At 48.1% G+C, this 23,604-nt stretch overlaps 1 protein-coding gene across 8 annotated transcripts in view; it reads right to left on the minus strand.

The window, feature by feature from the left end:
* Positions 1-23,604, minus strand: part of ABLIM3 (actin binding LIM protein family member 3) — a 109,646-nt gene that overhangs the window by 39,974 nt on the left and 46,068 nt on the right. For all 8 annotated transcript variants that reach the window (XR_007410330.1, XR_007410329.1, XR_007410328.1 and 5 more), the window contains exons 4-8: positions 22,847-23,030; positions 20,977-21,089; positions 13,437-13,563; positions 9,074-9,167; positions 1,522-1,609 (exon numbers count right to left, since the gene is read on the minus strand). Coding sequence is in view for 1 of the 8 variants with exons in the window: in XM_025435343.3 (XP_025291128.1) it covers positions 1,522-1,609; positions 9,074-9,167; positions 13,437-13,563; positions 20,977-21,089; positions 22,847-23,030 (606 nt within the window). In the remaining 7 variants the exon portion in view is untranslated. The remainder of the gene's footprint in view (positions 1-1,521; positions 1,610-9,073; positions 9,168-13,436; positions 13,564-20,976; positions 21,090-22,846; positions 23,031-23,604) is intronic.

Raw genomic sequence — 23,604 nt, forward strand, 5'->3', positions numbered from 1 at the left:
TCAAACATCCGGGGATGACTAATCACCCAACTATCCAACTCATCAGCCAACAATGTCCACCTGTAGAGTGAGTACTTCGATGGATGGGTAAATGTCAGGAAGAAGTCTGAGGGAGAAGGCCAAGGACTCTACTGCAAGCTGGAAGGTACCGGAAGGAGGGAGTGTGTTAAGTTGTGGGCGGGATCAGGGTACCCGAGGGGGTCATGAAGTCGGTAGTGCCTAACCCGGGCCTACCACGGCAGGATTCCTACACAAGGGCATGCAAGCCTGGAGTGTTCCAGGAGGCAGGCAAACAATGAACAACAACCCAGACACAATGGGGCACGGGTTCACTGTCTGCCTCTCCCCACCTCCTTTCTCACCTCCACCTGAACCCTGGCTTGAGCTCCAGGGGCTCCTCCTGGTCTCCTACACCTGCTGTTTCTTTACCCACCTCAGAGCCTGGCAGATTTGCTCCCCTCAGGTGGCGTATCCCAGCCCACTCGCCCTTCGGGTCCTGGCACTTGGCCCTTCCTCAGAGAAACTTCCCCGATGCCCACTGCACACATAAAGTGCTCTGAGTCCCATACCTCCTCCCTTCATAAAGCTTATCATGACAGACAGGTGATTATGGGATTCCTGACTGCGGTCCCCCATCCCCTGCACGGGGCTCTAGCTGGAACTCACTAAGGACCCTGGGGCAGAGCTCACACATGGTTGAGTCTCAAGAAATAGTTGTTGAGTGGATGGAGAAGCAATTGCAAGTTGGCTCTGTTAGCTGAGATGCTGGGTTTATTCCAGGATAGAAATAGAAAGGCAGTTTGAGACCTCAGTGAGAGGGTCCTGGTGGCCAGGCTGGAGTGCTGGTACCTAATGCGGTGAGCAGCGAGGGGCCCAGAAGGCCGCTGGACTGGATTCTGCCAAAAACACTACGGTATCCTGGGAGGATGGACTGGGCAGAGGGTGGAGCACAGAACAGAGCCTGGGGACCGCCTGGGAGGTTTGCAAGAAGCCTGGGGCCAGAGGGCTGGGCCCTGGGAAGTTGGCAGAGGGAACCCAGTCCCTCTGTGCTTCTTGGAGACCACTGGTTCCCTTCTGTTCCTTTTGGTGTACCCTGAGAGTCCACTGGAAGACTCAAGCAGCAGCCTGGTATGGGGCTCTGAGTGTTGGGAGCAGGGCAGGGTGATGGGGTCGAGGTTCTGATGCTGCAACTCAGGGATCCTTGTGAGGTTCTCTGACCCCTTGGCCTAGTTCAGCTCAAGCTCCCGGCCCCAGGCGGAGCCAGGGGAGTCTGCTCAGAGCACTGCCAGGGAAGCAGGCCAGCTGAGCAGCGGGTGGAGGCGCACAGGGACAGAAGGCAGATTACATGTCACTTCATATTAGCCACACCGGCAACTTTCCCAAACCACCCAGAGAGGGGCGAATTAATTGCAATTTTGAGGACAAGCCAAAAACAAAGATAAAACTGAAATGAAGGAGACTGTATCTCCTTTAGAGACAAGGTTGGATAGGAATGCCTTACAGAAGGTCAGATTTGCTTACCTGTGAGGTACATTTCCTCTCCTTCAGTGAACATCTGGTGGCAGCGTACGCATCTGGCGCAGGTTGGGTGGTAGTGCTTCCCTCCTGCCTATGGAAATAAAAAGAAGAGGAGGTCAGAGCTGGGGCGGCTATCCATGGGGCAGGTGGTGTTTGAGCATTTCTTAGGCACATTAGTGTTGCTGGTGTCTTCATGACTTTACAGTTGGTTAGGAGTCTACCCAGGGGAGTCCAGAACCATCTAAAAGCCCACCCAGGAGGCTTGGTGATTCCATACCATGGATCCCTAAAGGCAGTTCAGTGGACTTCCCTGGACACCCACACTTCTATTTTGGTAGAAGGACCACTTGGAGGCTACTGGTCCCACCTCCTCATTTCTATATGAAGAAACATCTTCCTTTGAGGACATCCCAACATTTCCCCATGAATGGGGCCCTTACCACTAGCAGTACCTTACCACTAGCAGTAGACTTGGAGTGGTACATAGACCTGGGATTTAATAACATTGGATCAATGAAGAAAAGGACTTCCTTGGGAGGCCTGGGTGGCTCAGTGGTTAAGCATCTGCCTTTGGCCTAGGTCATGATCCCAGGGTCCTGGGATCGAGTACTACATTAGGTTCCCTGCAGGGAGCCTGCTTCTCCTGCCTGTGACCCTGCACCTCTCACTATGTCTCTCATGAATAAATAAATAAAATCTCAAAAAAAAAAAAAAAAGAAAGAAAGAAAAAAGAAAAGGACCTCCTTTTCAATCCTATGCTAGTTCTTCTGTTTTTTTTTTTTTTTTTTTTAATGTTATTGATTTAAATAATCTTTACACCCAACATGGGGCTTGAACTCACAACCCTGAGATCAAGAGTCATATGCTGAGCCAGCCAGGTACCCTGAAGCCTTCAAATTTTTTTCAAGGAGAGTACCAGTTTGGTGCTAGTGTGTCTTTAATATCTATCTGAAACTTACTAACCTAGCTTTTTAAGAATGAGAACAGGTTTGAGGTTTGTAGCCTCCACAAGCAACAGAATCCAGTTAGAGCTGCGGTGGTTTTTTTTTTTTTGTTGTTGTTGTTTTGTTTTGTTTTGTTTGTTACTGGCAGTATAGCAAGTGATCTTGGTTTTCCTGTTACATGTTTCTTTATTTCTAAGTGAGCCAACTTAAAGACAAATGAAAGTATTAGGTAAGAATGCCTATACAAGGTTCAGAGACATGTTAAGCTGAGAGTGGCACCTTAGGGACAGCCTCTTAGGGCGCGGTGGACAAATAATGGGTCCTACAAAGGCAGGACCTGCTGGGGGGGTCTCTGACCCTGGGGCTTCAGGCCTGTGATTGCTGCACCCAAGTGCCTCTGCCCCATCCCCAGTTCACCCCAGTCTGGTTTTGCTGAGCTCCCTTGACTATTTCCACTTTCCTACAACTATTTCAAATAGGAATGGAAATGATTTGCAGCTGCAAATTCTTCTAAGGGAGAAGAAACAGCCTCAGAGAAAGTTATGACTCCAGGTATCACTGGAAATCAGTAGCAATAGAAGCTGGACTCAGGACGGCAGGTCACTCGTGAGGGCAGGTCACCCATGTAGCACTCACTTCCTCACTGACTGTTCTGACACTGCAGTCCCAGCCAAGAGGACTTGATATAGAGGGGTCCTTCAGTGGTGGCTCCAGACTCTCCATATGGAGGACCTCGGCTCAAGCAATGGGGTTGGAAGGTGGGGCTTCTTTTGAAGGTACACTTGACCCTTGAACAGCATGGGTTTGAACTGCGTAGGTCCACTTACAGGTGAGTATATCTTTCGACCAATATAGCACTGTCAACATATTTTCTTTTCCTTATGATTTTCTTAATAGCAATTTCTTCTCCCTAGCTTACTTTATTGTAAGAATACTGTATATAATACATACACCACACAAGTACGTGTTAATTGATATTTATGTTATGAGTAAGGCTTTTAGTCAACAGTAGGCTATAAGTAGTTAAGTTTTTGGGGAGTCAAAATGACGTGGATTTTCTATTATGTGGGGGTCAGTGCCCCTAATCTCATGTTGTTCAAGAGTCAAGTGTATATTTTGTATGTTAGGGCAAGGTTAATCTGGGGGGATATGCCTGAGGGAAATTGATGGATATTGGGGGGTTGTTAAAGGCTTCCTCCCAAGCCATCACTTGGCAGGATGCTAATGGGTTCTTTCCAATTAAAAAAATTATAGTTGAGCAATGCTGAAGGCTTATTTCTGAATCTTTTTCAGGGAGTGGTGAAGGGGTGGGCATAGGCTTGCTTATTCTGGAGATAACTTGATTTATTCTAAAAACTTAGCAAAAATGAAGAAAGGGCAGATTTTTCAAAAAGAAAAAAAACAACTCTTCAATGTTTATTTCCAATGTTTATCTCTAATGATATAATGCCCTCATCATCACCAAAGCAAACTGTGTTCAAACTTTGGAAGGAGGCTGCTCTTTTCCCAAGCTGAGATGTCGTGGGACGGATTCTCTCCTGCCATGACAAGGATAATCGGTTTAATTAGTAGCCTCTTCCTACTTTGTGTCTCTTTATCATTTCAATTATAGACCTGTTTTCCAGGGAGGCAACAGCGCCTTGGCAAAACTGAAGCTTGGCATCTTCCTAAATGTCAGGCCCTGTCACCTCGCCCCGGCCGAGAGAGGCTGTGCACCATCTCAGCAACAACTTGGAAGCAACTTGAGGGAGGGAGGCTGTCAGAACAGCCAACAGCAGCATGAGGGAAACCAAGTCAGCGAGGTAAGATGGGACATTCTGTCTGTTAAGAAACAGAAATCAAGGGGCACCTGGGTGGCTCAGTGGTTAAGCATCTGCCTTTAGCTCAGGTCGTGGTCCCGGGGTCCTGGGATCGAGTCCCGCATCAGGGGACTCCCTCTGCCTCTGTCTCTGTGTCTCTCATGAATAAATAAATAATCTTAAAAAAAAAAAAAAAAGAAATGGAAATCAAGAAAATAGTGCAGAAAAATGGGGCCTGTTGGGGAGGGCTGAGAACCAGAGCAAGCTTAGGAGAGGCAGTACTGGGCAGTGTGGTTTTCCTTGGAGAGGAAACAGACTAGGAAGGAAGGAGTGTACTATTACTCAGCATGTTGAGCTCTGTCACCGAGGAAGGAATTGTGGGGTGGCCTAGGGAGGGAATGGGAAAGGGGAAATGGAATGTAATTATGTGTCTGTTGTGTCCCTGCAAAGGCACTGGGCCCTATAGTGGGCAAGTGTTCTTTTTGCCTGGCCAACATCCTTCCCTCTTCTTCCAGAAATGGTACCAGGCCTTATGACATGGCACGTGGCCTTATTACTATCCATTCCCCACATTAGCCCATGTGGTTAACTAGGGCTGATCCCACTAATAAGTGTATTCCAGCTCTATGATCATAGTTACTGGTTTGGAGACTGGCCTAAGATTGTCCAGTGAGCCAGTCCCAGGCTGAGCTATGAGAAAAGAGAAACTCCCCTTTCCCAGGGGATGCTATCTGTTAGAATGTAAGCTTGGAGTGACTAGGGTCCAACTCTCCCATCATGAAGGAGAGCATTCCTGAGAATAAAGCCAACACAGGTCAAAGAGGAGCCCTGATGGCAGTATAATACAAATGCATTTGTTTGAGCACTGGATCCATCTGTGCCTGAAGCAAGACCTCCTCCTAGGTTTTTTATTATGGGAGCTGATAAATTTCCTTTTTGGCCTGAGCCATTTAAGTATAGTTTCTGCACTTGCAACTACCTATAAAGATACTCCTGTATGTGTCCTTTACTCTCACATGACTACCCTACTCACAAGACATCTGACACTGGATGTGTGTGTGGGAGCCATCCCATAGCAAGCAGTTCTCTGCGACACTAGCTGGATGGCCTTCAACTTAACTGGTTCTGACACTATTTACCTGGACAGAGCGTCAGACCCCACAGGTTAAGGGCTCAGTCTCACAAGGCTGCCCCTCCCCCACTTCAGGTGCCAATTCCAAGTCCCAGGTTGTTCCCCGTGCTTCTGACCAACTGAGTCTAAACTGGAGTTTCCATGACCCCCAAGCTGGGTTGGATAATTTGTTAGAATAGCTCACAGACTCAGGGACACATTTACATTTACCTACGACAAAGGATAGAGGTAAGTAATCAGATGGAGATTTGCAGGACAAGGTGTGTGGGAGGGGGCTTGGAGGCTCCATACCCTCTCGCCACGCACCACTCTCCCCCAACCTCTACCGGAAGCTCTCCAGACCTCATGTTTTGGGAACTTCCATGGAGGTTTCATCGCATAGACACATCCATCATTACCTCAATCTCCAGCCCCTGTCTTTCTCCCTCCTGGAGGATGGGAGGTGGGGCTGCGAGTTCTAAGCTTCTAATCATGGTGATCTTCCTAGTGGTCAGCCCTCATCCTGCAGCTCTCCAGGAGCCCTCCCAGAGTCACCTCATTAGAACAAAAGACACTCCTATCTCCTAGGAAATTCCAGGAGATTTGGGAACTCTGCATCAGGACTAGGGTCAAAGACAAATATTAGAACAAAAGATGCTCCTAGTGTTCTTAACACTTAGGAAACTGCAAAGGTTTTAGGAGCCCTGTGCCAGGAACTGGGAGCAGAGACCAATATATGTATTTTCCATTGTTTCACACTAAGATGGCCATCAGAAGTTGAACAACAGTAGTATTCACCATGATAGATAAAGACTTTGAAGTCTCAGAGAAGTTGACTTGCTTCAGGTTTCACGGCCAGAAGTGGTAAAATTGGGATCCAAGTCTATTTCACCCCAACCATGTAGCTCATGACATCACATGACCTCAAAGACCCCCGAATGGCTGACAGCTGTGGGCACATGTGTGGGACATAGGAGTTTGGAGTCCTAGAAGGGCTCTGGCTTTTACCAGAAACACTGTATGACCTTGGAAGATCATCACACCTCTCGGGGCTCACTTTTCTCATCTGTAAAATGAGGAGGGTTAACTAGTTGATAGCTAAAAGTCTCTTCCAGCTCTAAGAAAAAAAATCAATAAGTCCACGATGCTAATGGAGCCTTGTACAAATGGAATCAATCAAAACCCGGTTACAGCAGCAGCCCTAGAGGAGGCTCCCATGATGCTAAACACAGTAACACAAGGGAGAAGACAGCCACCACAGACACAGTTTCAAAGCAGCTTGGAAAAAAACAAAAAAAAAACAAAAAAAAAACAAAGCAGCTTGGAAATGCTGGAATGAACCCCCCTGTGCAGCGCTGTGTGTGACTGAAGTTTCCTCCTCTTCCAAAGAAAAGTCTGCTTTCGTGACCTCTCATCCCACTGACCCTTTACCCCATTACAATGCAGATGCCTCTCCCCTATAATGCTGCAGACCTGACACTGTTCTGAAGGTCACCTTCCCCCCACCCCTCCACAGCTTTTTCTCAGCCCATACAGTCCTCAGCTGCTCTGCAGAATCTGACCAACACTGGCGGACCTCGCCCTCCTTTCGGAAGTGCTGTCCTCTTGTCGCCTGGGCCCCATTCTCTCCCCACACCGACTGTCTTCCTCTTTCTCTGACAACTCCTCTGTCTCCTTGTGTCACCCGCCACCCATGTAAGCAGCCACTCTACAAGGCTGTCTCCTGCCCACTCCCCCCTCTCTCCCCTTTTCTTCCCCTTCCCCCTCCCTCTCTGTCTCTGTCTCTGTCTCTATCTCTGTCTCTGTCTCTCTCTCTCTCCCTCTCTCAATCCTGGTAACTCCCCTGGTGCTGACTCTTATTCAAATCCTAGCCTTTTTGAGATTATTCCTAACACGCCCAAGCTTTGCTCCTGAGCTCTGCTCTACATTTCTGACTGCCTTCTTGAAACCTTCCTGGAATTTCAAGTACAACCCGTCCTGCATGGAACTCCCTGTGTTTCTGCCCAGATCAGCTCCTTTCCCTGCCGCCCCCAGTTTCTCTGAGGACAGCACCAGGCCTCCTCTCGTCCAGGCTTGATGATTTGGTATAACTTCTGGGTTCTTTTCCTTCAACCCTCATGTCTACCGGTTGGTTACCCTACTGCAAAACTTTGGGAATCCTACTCCCATCATGCTGGAGGTGAGTGGGGGCTCTGTCCACTGCCACTGTAGGTCTGGAGTCCTGCATGAGGCGTCATGGCCTCCTCACTGGTCTCCCACTTCCAGTTTCTTTCCTCCAAATATCTCTGTCTAAGGAGCAGCTCTAAGCGGGTCCATCATCTCAGTGTTTCCACAACCCTTGTTGCCCAGTGAATCCCATACAAACTCCTCACCCTGAAATGGGGTCCCAGGAAACCAGGACCAACACTCTAGCTGTGCTCCTGTGTCTCGCCTTCTCCTCCACACTGCCCTCAGGCTGCCCCCTGGAGAGGTTTAATGCTTTATCAGCTCTGTGCCTTTATCTTCTCTCTGACTCCCTACAATCTTTTAAAAACATAATCTTACCATGTTGCTCCTCGGTTTAAAACTCTCCAAACTTTTCCATTGCATTTACTACAAAATCCAAACTCCTAAATGGCTACAAAGCCCCAAGTGGTGTGCCCTGTGTGATAGACCATCCTTCCCGAGCCCCAATTCATGTAATTCAGCCACATGGCCTTTCTCTCTGTTCCAATGGGTCAAGCTCAATTCTTCCTCTAGTGCTTCACATGACAGCCCTGACAACCTCTGACAACCTCGTGGCCCAGCGGCAGTGCATCTCCTCAGCTCCTCCTTCCCTGGTTGCAGCACTCTCTCCTGTTGAGCCCAGATGTGGCTGCAGACTCCTTCTCAACATAGTGTGGACTGCAGGTGACGGCCACCAACTGGCCGGCTTTGTCACAATTAACGATTCTACTCCTGAGAGCTGCCCCAGCCTGCTGTCCCCCAGCTACTGTCAGAAGGGAAAGCTGAGGCCTACGAGAGGCAGAGTCACCCACCCTGAATATGAGCATGAGTTAGCAGTTGAGTCAATATCTGAACTTGATTGTTCCTGGTCTTAGATTACTGTTCGTCCTTTGCACCAAACTCTTTCCTGTTTTTAATTCCTCAAGGTGGGTGGTCCCAAAGCATAGGAAGACAGCTTTCTGGGCCCACAGGGTGTGGGAAGGAGGGCCGGGAGGGACAACAGACAGGGGGCTCGGGTAGGGGCTCGGCAAGGGTGCCACGGGTTGCCTGTTAACGGCAGAGCTGGCTGTGCATCAGCGGCAGGGGAGAGCGGTTGCCATGGCGATGGACCAGCCAAAGCAGGGCGCAGGGAGCAAGCTGCTAGACAAGCTGGTTCTTAAATCAGCACATTACCAAATGCTTAAAAAATTAAAAATGGTTTCCATCCTTTGGCAGCATTGGGAAGAAAACCCTCATTGTCCCTCCCCAGCAATCTATCTGGATCTGAGTCCAGAGAAGCCACTGGTAGTCCCAGGAATAATTGTGCCCAGCTTCTCATTTTAGGGTTGCCCAGAGAGGCGAAGTTACCTGCTCAAGTCCTGTAGCAAGGGCTAAGCTGGGGTGGAGGTGGCAGGGGATGGGAAGGCTATGATAGAAGGAGGGGTCCTCAGTGACGACTTTGTGGAGTCACCTGCCATCTGGAGCAAACAGCTTCATAGTTACTCGGATCCACTCACCTCCAAGACCCTGCCGCTGATGTATCGATCACAAGTCTCGCATTTAATGCCGAACTGGGAGTGGTAGTCGGACTCGCAGTATGGAACGCCATCCCTGCAAGAGGAAATCCACACAGGGAGAGGAGGTTGGGGGGAGGCTCTTGGGGGTGTCATGAGCAAGTTCCCAGACCTGCAGCCAATGGTGACTGGACCAAGATTAGGAACACTTGGGGAGGGATCCCTGGGTGGTGCAGTGGTTTGGCGCCTGCCTTTGGCCCAGGGCGCGATCCTGGAGACCCGGGATCGAATCCCACATCAGGCTCCCGGTGCATGGAGCTGCTTTTCCCTCTGCCTATGTCTCTGCCTCTCTCTCTCTCTCTCTGTGACTATCATAAATAAATAAAAATTAAAAATTTTTTTTAAAAAAGGAACACTTGGGGAGCTTGTTAAAAATGCAAACTCAGGGATCCCTGGGTGGCTCAGTGGTTTGGTGCCTGCCTTCCGCCCAGGGCGTGATCCTGGAGTCCCGGGATCGAGTCCCGCATCAGGCTCCCTGTGTGGAGCCTGCTTCTCCCTCTGCCTGTGTCTCTGCCTCTCTCTCTCTCTCTCTGTCTCTCATGAATAAATAAATAAAATCTTTAAAAAAAATAAAAATGCAAACTCTCTAGACACTCTTTAGATCTGTGGACTCAAAGAACCCCTGGGAAGGAGGCCCAGGAATCTGCATCTTGACAACCTGCCCATGTGCACCTGGGAACCACTAGTCTGGGCTGCTGGCCATGCATATCCCTTCTATATTCCCCTTCTTTTTCTTCTCCCTCACAAGTTATCCAGACCCAGTTTCTTCTCTCTATCCCCAGAGGCTCTTTTAAAAATGTATTGTAAAAATGTATTGCACTTTATTTTATTTAGAATAGGTAATATTTGCATTTGGCACATTGCAAAGCCATAAAGGGAAAAGTCTTCTCTCTCCTCCCAGCCCTTTCCAGGAGGTCATCGATGTGGTCAATTTTTGTGCAGAGCCTTCAGGACTCTTCTTCTAATAAAAATTTTACCTGTAGTGAGAGAATCATCTGACTGCACTCCCAGACAGTAGATAAGAGGAACCTACCCTAACTACTTCCTATGTGCTTCATTTTCTCCTGGTGCTTATAACTTATCAGGCAGTAATAAGATGATTGTTAATTATTCTTACACTATCCCCTGCTACTAATAGCCACTGACATTTATGGTTCGGTGTGTGCCAGGCCCTCTAATGGTGTTTTATACAGGTTATTTCATTTACTCCTTATGGCTGCCCTATGAGGTCAGAACTGTAAGTCTCCCTTTCATGTTGATGAGAAAACTCAACTCTGATGACCTGAAGCTGGGTTCGAACCCAGGAGGTCTGGTTTCTCACCCAGGCTGTCATGAGGACCAAAGGACAGGGCTGCCCATGCCCCAGGGCTCAGCTCAGTGCCTGGCCAGTTGTGAGCACACAGCACATGGCAGCTAAAGGAATCCTCATGATTGTGGAGAGGGGTCTTCAAGGAGCATGTCTAAGGCTCAGCTTTCACAGGCCGATGTGGAGGTAAGTGGGAGCATCAGACAGCTCACTCCAGCTCTGGGCCCTGCCTCCCTCTAAGGATCTGATCTGAGGACATGGCTCTATAGTGCTAATGAATCCAGGAGGAGAGAGGAACATTTCCCCTACTTTGGGGTGTAACAGAACTGGTTCATGCAGAGAGGCCTAAGGATAGGCGTGCCATTGTTGCATCTCCAAGTTGTTGCTGTGTTGGGATTGCTGGGAGCCCACCCTGGGCAGCAGGGAGTCTGGGTTCTCCTGAAGGAGAGGCAGCAGTGACGACCAATGTCCAGCAAAGGCCAGGGGTCAGACTGTTGTGTATAGGCTCCTGAGACAAGCGTCTCCCACTCCTGCCAACCCTTCTATACTCTATGGGTGTGTTAGGATGACTCTGCAGGGGGAGAAAGTCATTTGTCAGAAGGTGGGTACAATGAGCCAGCAAAATTTGTGTATAAATGCCAACCCCTCCTCATTTGGACTCAAGGGTTGGGAGGCCTTGGGGAATTTGAAATATATATGATTCTCAAAAGAGGCAGATGGTCAAATCAGTATTCACTAGACACTTATTAATATGATGTCTAAGCCTTTGCACCACCCTATGAGCTAGGTCTTTTTATCCCTGTTTTTATAAACAAGGAAACTGAGTCTTGGAGAAGTTAAGTTCCTTGCCAAGGTCACACGGGTTGGGCCTCTAACCCAGGCATCAATGCCAGAGGCAGCGCCTCTAAGTGCCTGCCACTCAGCCAGTACATAGTTGAAGAGCTCAGAGCCAGGCCGCAGAGGCCCAAGGTGCAATGGGCCATTGGAGCTGGGCCTTCTTGAGAAGAGCTCTGAGCAAACCCTAACCCCTGACTTAGGCTCACAGACTCAAGGAGACTCCAGGCTGGTGACTGACTAGGGGCACTTCTTACTTGGCAGGCACAGAGGGAAATGCCAAAGTCCTACTAACATGGAATTCAGAGCTCTCGGGGATGTGACCTCAGCTCACCTCTGTAGCCTTGGACTTTGCTTCACCTGCACACATGTCTGAGCTCCAGCAAGCAAGGTGGATGTGCCAGGCACCATCCCACCCTTGCCCAGCCTGGGCATTCTTGCCTACAAACTCCTTCTTTGTATGTTCAAATCTTACCCTTGTTTTCAAGGTCTGGCTCAAATGGCACTATTTTCCATGAAGCTCTCACAAACTCCAGATCTCACTCCCTGCTATTTAGAGATGCTCCCTTCTTCCTCTGAATATTCACAGAACTTCACTTGGACCTCTGACACAGAAGTGCTGCTTGGTAGCACCCATGTCCCCTTTGCCCCTAGCCTCACCTGGGTTGGCCTTTGGGAGCCACCCCTGCCACTCACAGTCACTGTGGGTCATAGAGGGCTGCTCTCTGGCTCTAGGATTCACATCCTTCTGGCCAGTGATTGGTCAGGAATGGGTGTGTGACCCAAGGGTGGTCAAATCAGAGGCAGCCGTGGGACTTCTGCTGGAGTCCTTGGGAAAAAGGCCTCTTTCTCTCTGCTGGGCTTGCTAAGCTGGTAGAATGAACCCCTGGAGTTGCTGGGATCATCTTTGCTACCCTTAGGGGAGGGCTTGCTTGGGAATAAATTCCAACACAGAGGAAGGTAGAGCTGAGAGAGAGGGGGAGACACACACTCATACACACACGCACACACACTACTGAAGGGCCAGTAACATATTTAAGCCCCTGGATTCTGCTATGCTGGAAGTCAGTATGCCTCTGACCTTCCCATTTCTGAGTCAAACTCATCTTGCTTAAGTGAGTTTGAATTGGGTTTTCTATCACTTATGATCTAAAGGGTCCTAAAGAACACAACTCTTGAGCTCCCTCTCATATAATCCAGGGTGCCATAATTCTTTATCCATATAGTTTATCTCCCTTATTAGACTATCACTCTCCTGATGGCAAACACCACATGTGCTACAACTTTATATGCTCGCCATGTCCTAGGGGTGGGTCAGAGCGCTGCCTCAGAGTGTCTGGGTCATAGAGCATCAGAGCTGTGAGGGTATGTGGCCATTATTCTTTTAGGTACTTGAGTATGGGAATGCAGTCACTAGTGTCTGGTGGCCCCGGCAAGGGGGCTTGTCTGGTGCTGTGCTGTGTAGCCATTGGGGGTGGGGCCTTCTCTCCTGATAGCTTTGTGTGTCCGTTGTATCTCTTCTCAACTCAATTCATTCAACAACTGTATTATTGACCAGGAGTCGGGCGAGATAGGAGTGGGTAACACAAAAGCCCCACCTTGTCGAGGACAGACATTAAAGATCATCAAGGAGCAACTTCTTCTAGTCTCAGGTTTTACAGCTTTTAAAATGGGGATGGATGCCTCACAGGGTTAGTTGTGGGGTTTAATGTGATAACCCATACACAGCCATTAGTATATCCTCTGTACGTAATAAAAACTCAGTAAATGGTAGCTATTATTATTATTATCAAAAAGTTATCATGGATAAATATATGATGGCACTAGATGTTAGGCTGTGTGAAGGGAGCAAACAGGGTCCCATGAGGGCTGGTGTTGGGGGAGCGGGAGTGGCATGAGACAGCATGAGACCACCTCCGGAAAGTGGGTGTGGGACCCAAGACAAAGATGGCAAAGAACAAATGCCATCAAGGAGAGAGAAGAGCACTCAGGCAGAGGAAACACCACGGAAGGGCCCAGGGGTTGGGGAGGTGCTGTTTGTGGCTGTGGTAGTGTGGTGGCCAGATGGAAGTGCAAGGAGGTACCCCTGGAGATTCAGGCAAGGGCCCCAAGGCCGGAAGAACAAAGGTGTTCTGGGAGTTGGGCAGGCCCGGGGGAGACACTCACTTGCTGATGTACTCCCCGGTGAGGATGACGCTGCAGGTCTGGCATTTGAAGCAGCTGACGTGCCACTGCTTATCCAGTGCCAGGAGCGACTGGCCGTGCTTGATCTCCTCCTTGCACCCAGCACAGTCTGCAAAGACAAGAGGACGTTGCTGAACAGAGCATCCTGGACCCCCTGACCACTGTGATCATCTCAATCCAAGTGAAGGAAACCCCTCTCTGAAAACCAGTTTTCCCCCAGCAACTTCCACCCTTGCACTGGCTCCTGCCCGGAGCTCTACCGGGTAAAAGCAAAGGCACTGGAGCCCTGGCCTCTGGACAAGAGGTCAAAGAGAGACATCCTAGGATTCTTCCAGAAAGTTCTTTGTCATACTGACTGCTGTACATCCCAAACAGACAGACCCTGCACTGCTTCTGGCCCACCCTCAAATAGTTAACTAAGCATGCTACTCTCCATGCCCTGGGGATCTGCAGCATCGGCTTCACCTGGGAACTTGCAGATGTGCAGCATCTCAGACCATCCAGACCTATTGAATTTCATCTTGATCTCCAAGCATGGTCAAGCCTGAGAAGCACTGCTCCAGGAGATAAGCTTAATATCTAATTTCTCCCATCCCTGGGCTGTATGCTTATGGGCAAGGGCCCTGTCTGTGTTTTGTGGTTAAATCTATCCTCTTGCCTAGGGCTGTGCTCGACACATAGTAGGACCTCACATCATATTTGCTGAATGAGTATGAAGGAGTGGACCTCATAGTACTCAGGAAAAGGATTGAATTTACTGTGCCTGCCCCTTCCCAACATGTTTGTAGGGCAGACAACATGAGTCTGCCAAACATTTTTCTCCCCAAGGATTAAAGAATCTGCTAAGACTGTCCCAATCCAGAGAGGTGTCCTTATTCTCCATCCTCATCACCCTGGAATGTATATCAGAGCCACAAAATGTGGGGACCAGGCATCTGCTCGTTGCTCAATCAGTGTCTGGGGAGGGGCAGGAAATGGAACCAGCGTCCAAGGTACTTGGGAGATGCTGGGAATTCAGGCCGACCGGATGGCCCACTCTGGAGGAGGAAAGGGTCATGGGACAAAGTTTACCAGAGGACAAACCTCCCAATTGGCGCCACCAGACGGAGGCATACTTTGGAGCAGCAGGGAGAAAAGAAACTGCGTTAAGTTGGGAGAGGCTGGCTGGAAGCCCTCATGTCCAGCTGGGAGCCAGTCCTGGGAGGGAAGATGATGTGCCCGCACTGTCTAGGAAGAGGGTGTGCCCAGCAAACTGTGGGGAGGGTCTGAGCCCTGAAGAAGTGCTTGTAGGAGGCAACTCCCATAGGATCCACCTCTTAGTGCCTTTCTAACACCCCTTAGCGCAGGCTGGGGGGTGGGACGGTCCCTGATTGCAACATGCTTCAAGCCCCAGGCCTTCAGATAGGGCCAGGAGGACAGTTCTGGGATTTCTCTTCCTTCCTTCCTCCTGGAATAGGCCTACCCACCTCCATCCCAATAATCACAGGCTTTAGAATGTGATCATTTAGAGAAGTCAGGCACCCCCTGTCTTTTTAATGAAGTGACCTGCTCAAGCTCAGCATAGAAGAAAGTGAGAGCTCAGGGGTCAGGTTCTGAACCACAAATACTGAACTTATGTCTGCGGGGCTCCTTGATGGGTTCAATAGTTCCACAGGGGCTATGTTCACAGAGCACTTGGTCACAGTTCCACCTAATGCAGGAATCTACAGCATTCTTGACAGGCGAGCACCATCCTCTGCATAATTGCCTCCAGGGGTAGGAAGCTCACTCCCTTTTGAGGAAGCCCATTTTGCCTTCGGACAGGCAAAATTCTCACGAGTGCCTTCTTTTTTTTTTAATTTTAATTTTTAAAAATATGTATTATATAAAGATTTAAGATTTATTCTTTTTTTGTTTTGCTTTGTAACTCCACTTTTAATTTCCTGATTTTTTTTTTTTTTTTTTTGAGCATAGTTGACACACAATGTTCCATCAGTTTCAGGTGTACAACATAGGGATTCAACAACTCTATACCTTATGCTATGCTTACCCCAAGTGTAGCTGCCATCTGTCACCATATACCACTATTACGGTATCATTGGCCATAGTCCTTACACTGTGCCTTTCATCTCCATGAATTATTCATCCCATAACTGGAAGCCTGTATGTCCCATTCCCCTTCACTCCTTCACCCATCCCCCATCCCCCTTGCCTCTGGCAACCATCAGTTTGTTCTCTGTATTTATGGGTCTGTTTCTGCTTTTTTTGGTTTGTTATTTCATTAGTTTTGTTTCTTAGATTCTACATGTAAGTGAAATCGTACAGTATTTTTCTTTATCTGACTTATTTCACTTAGCATAACACCCTTTAGGTCCATCCATTTTGTTGCAAATATTTCACTCTTTTTTGTGACTAATATTCCATGGTATATATATATATGCTACATCTTTATCCATTCACCAATTGATGGATACTTGGGTTACTTCCATATTTTGGCTATTATAAGCAATAATTCAATAAACAGAGGGGTGAATACATCGTTTTAAACTAGTGTTTTTGTTTTCTTTGGGAAAATACCCAACCGTGGAGTTCCTAGATCATATGGTATTTCTATTTTTAAATTTTTGAGGAGCCTTAATACTATTTCCCACAGGGGCTGCACCAATCCACATTCTCACCAACAGCACACAAGTTTCCCTTTTTCTCCACATCCTTGCCAACACTTTTCATTTCTTGTCATGACTGCCTTCTTCTTCTTTTTTTTTTTTTTAGAGGGAAAGAGAGAGAGTGAGAGAGTGCATGGTAGTGGGGGTAGGGGAGGGACAGAGGGAGAGGGAATCCCAAGCAGGCTCCATGCCCAGCATGGAGCCCAATGTGGGATTTGATCTCACTACCCTGAGATCATGACCTGAGCTGAAATTAAGAGTCAGACGCCTAACAGAAGGAGCCATCGAGGTGCCCCATGACTGCCTTCTTTATGTGAAGCTAAGACCTGACTCCTTGTGATGCTCCTTATTTTATGCAATAAGAATAACCTACCTCTTTTGCCTCCTGACCATTTCCTCCAAATATTTAAAGACAACTGCAATTTCTTTCATCTTCATTCCTTATACTTCACTTTTTCTTGCTTGATGCAGTCACCCACTGATCAAACTCACTTGTCGACTCCGTGGAGCTAGGTATGTTATGGCCAACAACACAATTCCCTACCTCTCCAATACATCTCATTTGAATAGCTGCATCCTTTTGTGGCCACATTCTAGCAATGAGTCTCATCTTCTTAAGTTGCAATGATACATCTGGAATGGACTTGGCACCTTGAGTTAAAATTCAGGGGGCAGTACAGTGCAGTGGTTAGAGGCTGGGCTGGGAGGATAGAGTGGATGGTGAGAAGCTGGCTGATGGCAGAAGCCCAGCCCCCTCACTTCCTCGTGTGACCACTAAGCTTCTACTTCTGCATCTGAAAATCTTCCTTATGACACTGGTATGAAGATGTACTATCATCAGGCCTGTAAGGACTCAATACATCAGCTTAACAAATGGTCCTAATTTCATGTTCTTGTGTTTTTAACCCATATTCTGTGCACTGTCCAGTCTCTGATCTGAGGTCAGAAGAATATTTCAGCAGGGAAGGCCTGCTGATTCCTCCTCTATGTGGTTTTTCTTTCCATGTTATACTGTGGGTCCTCCACCACTGGCCTCGGATTGATCAGAACCCTTTCCTCCCTCTTCTTCTTCCTTTCAACCTTGACCTCTGGTGGAGCTTCAGGCATCTACCCAGGAGCTCATGAGTCTGGTAAAATAGGCACAGTTAGGAAAACTACACCCTGCCACGAGTTGGTTGCTGTGCAGTCAGCTGTCCACTCCTCATATGTTCCTCTATTCCAAAATTACAACCTTCAGCTGGCAGAAAGTATGATGCCACCACCTGTTCCCTCAAATCCCTCAGTTTACTGAGGTCCCTAAAGACTCCAGACAGCCATTTTTAGTTTTTCTTGACTGTGTCATACATTCCACTTAGATCAACAAAAATGAGTGGGTTTTATGAGTCATAGCCAGCTCCCTTCCTTGCTTTAGATAACTAATCCAGGAAGACAGGACCCTTCCCAATTAGCAAATCATGTCTGGTGTGAAGGGAATTGGTTCCAGGGCCAGAATGCCTGGGCCCACATTCCAGTTTCATTACTTACTATTTGCATGACTCTGGGCAAGTTATTTATATTCTTTGGGTCTCACTTTTCTCATCTATAAACAATCACTCTTCTCTCCCTCACTATAATGAAATATTATGTATAGATATTATGTATAGAAAACTTAGTGCATTGCCTGACAATAGTAACAGTCAATCAGTGTAAGTAGTGGTGATGATGGTGATGGTGGTATTGGTGGTGGTGATAATATGTGGTGGTGTTTTTGGTAGTGATGGTGGTGGTGGTGTGGTGGTGGTAGTGTTGGGGATGGTGTTGGTAGTGATGGTGGTGACAGTTGTGATGGTGGTGGTGGTGGTGGTGATGGTATGGGTAGAGATGTGGTGACAGTTGTGATAGTGATGGTGGTGGTGATGGTGACAGTTGTGATAGTGATGGTGGTGGTGATGGTGACAGTTGTGATTGTCATGGTAGTGGTGGTGCTGCTGGTAGTGATGGTGGTGACAGTTATGATGGTGATGTCACTACTGCTGCTGATTTCTCTCAGTGAAAATGGTGAGAGAATACTTCTTATTCTTGTAAAAAGTAACACAATTATTATTATTATTTTGATAGTTCCTGAGTTTTCTTCTTGATCTCCTTTGAGTAGTTTCTACTCCTGTTGTTCCAGAATGTTTTTATTCACCCTCCAGGGATGAAATGTCACACCCCTACTCCCCTGTAGATGAAAAATACATCATGTTTTCCTCCTTTTTCCTTTTCCATAATACATTCTTCATCTTATCCCTCTCTTGAACCTGGTTTTGGTTCTCTCTATCCTTCAGGAACTCAGCAGACCTTCCAACATCCCCTCTAGTTATCTGCAGCATGGACACTGACCACCTCTGGGGAGAAAACTCTTCTGTGAAACATATTCCCTATAGTAGCATCCACTGCTTGATGTATTTACTTTGTGAGTATAACAGGATGAGCCTCGATCCTGGGCACTCCCCCTGGAGAATGTGCTCACTTGTTCTCATTATTCACTATTCTTCACCTTCCTCTGCCTTTGGACTCCCAGAATTATGGTGGAGAATTTAGCAGCCTCTCCTCAAGGACGCTCTCACATATAGGATTCCTACATTCAGCCAAGGAACTCCCCCACCTCTCTGAGATCCCTAGTGCGTGTAGTAACGCAGTACAAGCCAAGAGAAATAACAGATTCAGGAATCCTATTCTCTCTTTGGTGTGCTTTCCAGATTAAATCTCCAAGTCCACAGCATCCCTCACTTTATATTTAGAGAGTATTTTACACACTATGATGTATGCTAGTCTGGCTCCTGGATACTAATACATTTGTTTTCCATAAAGCTGGGTAAATGGAGCCCCAGCAAGGCTATGTATCTGCTGTGCTTCACATAGAGGGTTGGCATGCTCCTGGCTCCAGCCTACCATTCTCTACTGCCTCACACAGGGTCCTATGGATCTCTGGGTGCCTCTGCAGCATCAGTTACAGGGCTGTGGTCCTGCATCCCAGCACTTCAGCCTTGCTGTCATTCTGCACGCTGCTTTCAAGGAATCATGAAAGATAACAGTGTGTGCACTCAGCCACCATGAGATGGAAACCTGCTCAGACCAGCAAACTGTTCTTGAATGTCACTAAGGACGCTGAAGGAAGTGCTCTGCACATTCTGTAAGCAGATCTGATTAGATCTAGAGGAAGGAAGGGCGAGGGAGGGAGCCTTCCCATCATCTTTCTCCACGCTGGGTGGGCTCTGATGGAGTCCCTTGGGGCCAAGCCCTGCTGACTAGGGGTGTTCTGTGCTCACTCCCTCAGCAGGATGCAGCCCCAGCATGCTGACTCTGTCGGTGCTCCGCACCCGCACAGTGGTGTAGCACAGGAGGCTAATGGGTTTTCATTGATTCTGCTGTGGAGGCCAGTAGGAGTGTCATATAATGTGAAGAAACACTGGAGCCTAGTGTGGCTTACTGCAGGCTCCGGGGGCCAGGTCCACGTGTCTGTGGGCACCTGCCGTCAGCAGCCTGACAAGGGCATCTGGAAACAGCGATTTAGACACCTTACCACTAGACACACTTGAGAGGAATGGATGTTCCACGAATTCGAATGACAGTTCTGAGGTACACTCTTGATCCTCAGTTTCCCCCCAGATCTATGGTTTGGTGATGAAACATAACACTATGGTGTGAAAGAAGTTCCCCTCATCTCTAAGTGGGGATTCTCAGTCTTAGTGGCAGCAAATGCATCACCAGGAAGCTTATTAAGAATCCACATTTCTGGGACGCCTGGGTGGTGGGGCTGCCTCTCTCTCTCTGTGTCTCTCATGAATAAATAAATAAATAATCTTTTTTTAAAATAAAGAATGCACATTTCTAGGTTCCTTTCTAAAAGAAGTCCAAAGGGAGGGGCACCTGGGTAGCTCAGTCGGTTAAGTGTCTGCCTTCAGCTCAGGTCATGATCCCAGGGTTCTGAGACTGAACCCAGAGTGGGCTCCCTGCTCAGTGGGGAGCCTGCTTCTTCCTCTCCCTCTGCCCCTCTACACTCATACTCTTTCTCGTTTGCTGTCTCTCTCTGTCTCTCTCTCTCAAGTAAATAAATAAAATCTTCGAAGAAAGATTAAAAAAAAAAGTCCGAGGTGGATCTGAAAATCTATGTTTACCAGTTATGCAGTGAAGCTGAGGCAGTGTTCCCCAGGACACTCTCTGAGACATTACCACAACCCTTGTGGCTTGCTCCCATATTTCTCCTTTTTTAATTTTTTAATTTTTTAAAAAAAATTTTAAAATTTTTATTTATTTATGATAGTCACACACACACAGAGAGAGAGAGAGAGAGAGAGAGAAAGAGAGAGAGAGAGGCAGAGACATAGGCAGAGGGAGAAGCAGGCTCCATGCACCGGAAGCCTGACGTGGGATTCGATCCCGGGTCTCCAGGATCGCGCCCTGGGCCAAAGGCAGGCGCTAAACCGCTGCGCCACCCAGGGATCCCCCCATATTTCTCCTTTTTAAGATGTGTCCGTGTATACTTTTTAGTGGAATTTGTAAAAACTGAGAACCACTGGTGGCTTCATCAGCCCTGTTAGGGAGCCCTGGGGAACATGGATCCAGAGGGGAGATAAGATCAGGAGCCAGCTCATCCCAGAAGAGCCCCACCCAAGTGGCCAAACATGGTACAGGCTGTCATGGTCTATAATCAGCAGCCTGCTTTCCCTGCATTTCTGCTTAAGGAAGCTTGTGAGTCTGGGCTGTATGCCAAGTGGGTCAGGCTTCAGGAGTCCTCCAGGGTGGAAACCTCCCCCACTTCCCTCCGGGCCTGCAGGAGCGGATGACGGAGTGGGGACGGGGAGCCCTAGGAGGCATGGCCTGCAGACAGGGAGGTGCCCAGGGGGAGGACTCACGGCTTGGTCCGCGGATCTTGATGGGCTTACTGCTGGTCATGGACTGGGAGCATGTCTGACACACGCATTCCTTCCCGCTGAAGGTCACCTTGTCTCCAATGGGGAAAGGCTTCCTACAAGGGAGATAAAAGAGCAATTCAACACCTCTTCTCTAGAGGGCTTCCAGGTCTACTGGTGAGCTGATGGCAGATGCGCAGATACGCCCAAAGCTCATTGGTCCCCCACACAACATACCTTCTATTATACCAGGTAAATTCAAGTGCCGTTCATAGTGACTAAACCACTCATTTGGGGCCAGGACTGGAACTGCCCCCCACCGGGGGGGGGGCATTTATACGATTTTAAACACTGGGCAAATCATAGCACTTAGTGAAGCTTGCAATTCTCAGCTGTAAATGAATAGGTCAATACTTCCTCCTAGGGCTACCCCTTCTTCCTGGAAGGGCTTTTGCCATCCCAACCTCACCTATCCCCCTATATCAAGAAGAACTCATTCAACTCCTAAATTCACCAACATTTCTTCCTTTCACTGTGCAGGACATTTAGAAGTCCACAAATCACCGCCTCCTCTGTTCTGCCCTTGTGTAGTTTGGGTTCCAGAGTTCAGAAGTCTCAGACTTGCACATGTTCTACCTCCCTACGCAAATATAAACTGTACAGAGAATCCCTGGCACTGGGGAGCCCATTGTTCAGCTGCTCTTGCGCATGAGTACTGACCTGTCATAAAGGACATCTTGACTGGGACATTGATCTGTGGTAAAGGACAGAGCATGACCTTGGGGAGGCACTGCATCTGTATGAGGCTTGACAGAAACTTCACTTTAAACCATTTCAACCTGTCTGTGCTAACCTCCAGTGGGTCTGGGATTCTGGGACCCCGGGCCAAGGTTTTAAGAGATGGATGAATAAGTGACTTCCACCGGGGGATTTTATTTTCTTATACACTCTGTCATTAGCCTCAGTGGAAACCCAAACTAGTAACTAACAGGTAGTTATTTTATGGGGAGAATAATTAATCTATAAATCCCTTTCCTAATTAAAAAAGGCATATATTTATTCCAAACCATGTTTTCAACATATGACTTAATCAGAGCAGTCCATTGAATTTTAATGTGTTTGTGGGCAAGGCTGAGGTCTCCTTTATTTTTTGCATCTTCTTAATGGGGTGCTTGACATACAGTGGACCCTTCACGTACATCTGCTAAGTTATTAAGGAACCGGGCTGCAGGACATGAGGGGGAGGGATGGGTGAGATTTCCATCACCTACCACGTTACCTGAGAGGCTAGATGGTTATCATATGATAATGAGGAGAATAACAAAAGCAAACACAATTATATCCCAGTCACTGAGCTAAAGTCTCTGCAAGTACTATCTCATTTATCTTCATGAAAACCCCAATAATGTTGGGATGGTTTTGATGCCCATCTTACAGATGAAGAAGCTGAGGCTTACAGTGTGTGTTGGAGGGATCACTTGTCAGGGTCATGGAGAAAGCCTACAAACAGATATCTCTGTGCCACATGTGGCTGAGGGGGTGGCAGCTGGTCCAGATGCCTGGTTTCCAAAATGGGCTGAGTACTCAGTGGCTCTTTTGAGGACTTCTGATGGGAAATGGGAAGCTGAAGGTGGGGGCTCTGGTCCTCATTCTGTCTTGATAGACAAACAAACTAGTGTTTTACATTAGATCATATCTGACAGGCAGGATTTAGCTGCTAAACGGTTTGAAAACCACTGGCCTGTCAGATCACTCCACCCCTGAGATCCTAGAAATCCAAGTGTCCAGCATACAGCCCCATGAGCCCCACAGCTGCCAGGGGGTTCAGGCAGAGGGACCTGGCCTCCACTGGTTACCTGCCCAGCCTGCCCACCTGCACAAGCTGCATACGAAGCACTTCGGGTGGTAGGTGCGGCCCAGCGCAGAGATGACCTCGCCGGTGATGAAGTCCCTGCAGCTGTCACAGCGGGTGCCATAGAGCTGCTGGTAGTCCTGAGTGCAGATGTACTCCTGGTTCTTGAAGAAGAAGCCCGACTGGGCCAGGCCACAGCCACACACTTTGGGGGGGGGGGTGGGCAAGGAGAGAAACAGAGCAGGCTGAGTCCAGGGAAGGTCTGCAAGCAAGCAGGAGGTTCTCACTGGGGACAAGGCTGGTGTCTGACTTGGTCAGGAGTGGCCTGAAAATGGCGGCCATCAGACCTCATGGGGGCGAGTGCTCCTTAAAGTGTATCCTGAAGACCACTTGCATTGGAGTCACCACCGGGCACCTTGGGATGCAGATGCCTGGGCCTGAATCAGACTCCCCCAGGGTTAGGACTCAGGTATTTGCATTTTAGCACACTCCCAGGCTGATTCTCATGAGACCACTGATGTTGGTCAATACAATCCTCTCAATACCTGGTTGAAAGTTTAGGGCCATGTGGCTCACAGAAGGCCCTACTGGTGGTATTATGAACCTGATAAGAATCATTCAGTTAAAATTTCCCTCGGCACTTTCTATGTGCATGATTCCGTGCTGGGTAAATACAATTTAGGATGGCAATGGGATGGATGATTTGAAGTTTATAATCTGCTCACATCATAGAAATCAAGAGTTGGTCTGTTCCCAGGCAAGAATGATAAAACACGATC

This window comes from Canis lupus, chromosome 4, assembly GCF_003254725.2.
Source record: "Canis lupus dingo isolate Sandy chromosome 4, ASM325472v2, whole genome shotgun sequence".
Lineage (NCBI taxonomy): Eukaryota > Metazoa > Chordata > Mammalia > Carnivora > Canidae > Canis > Canis lupus.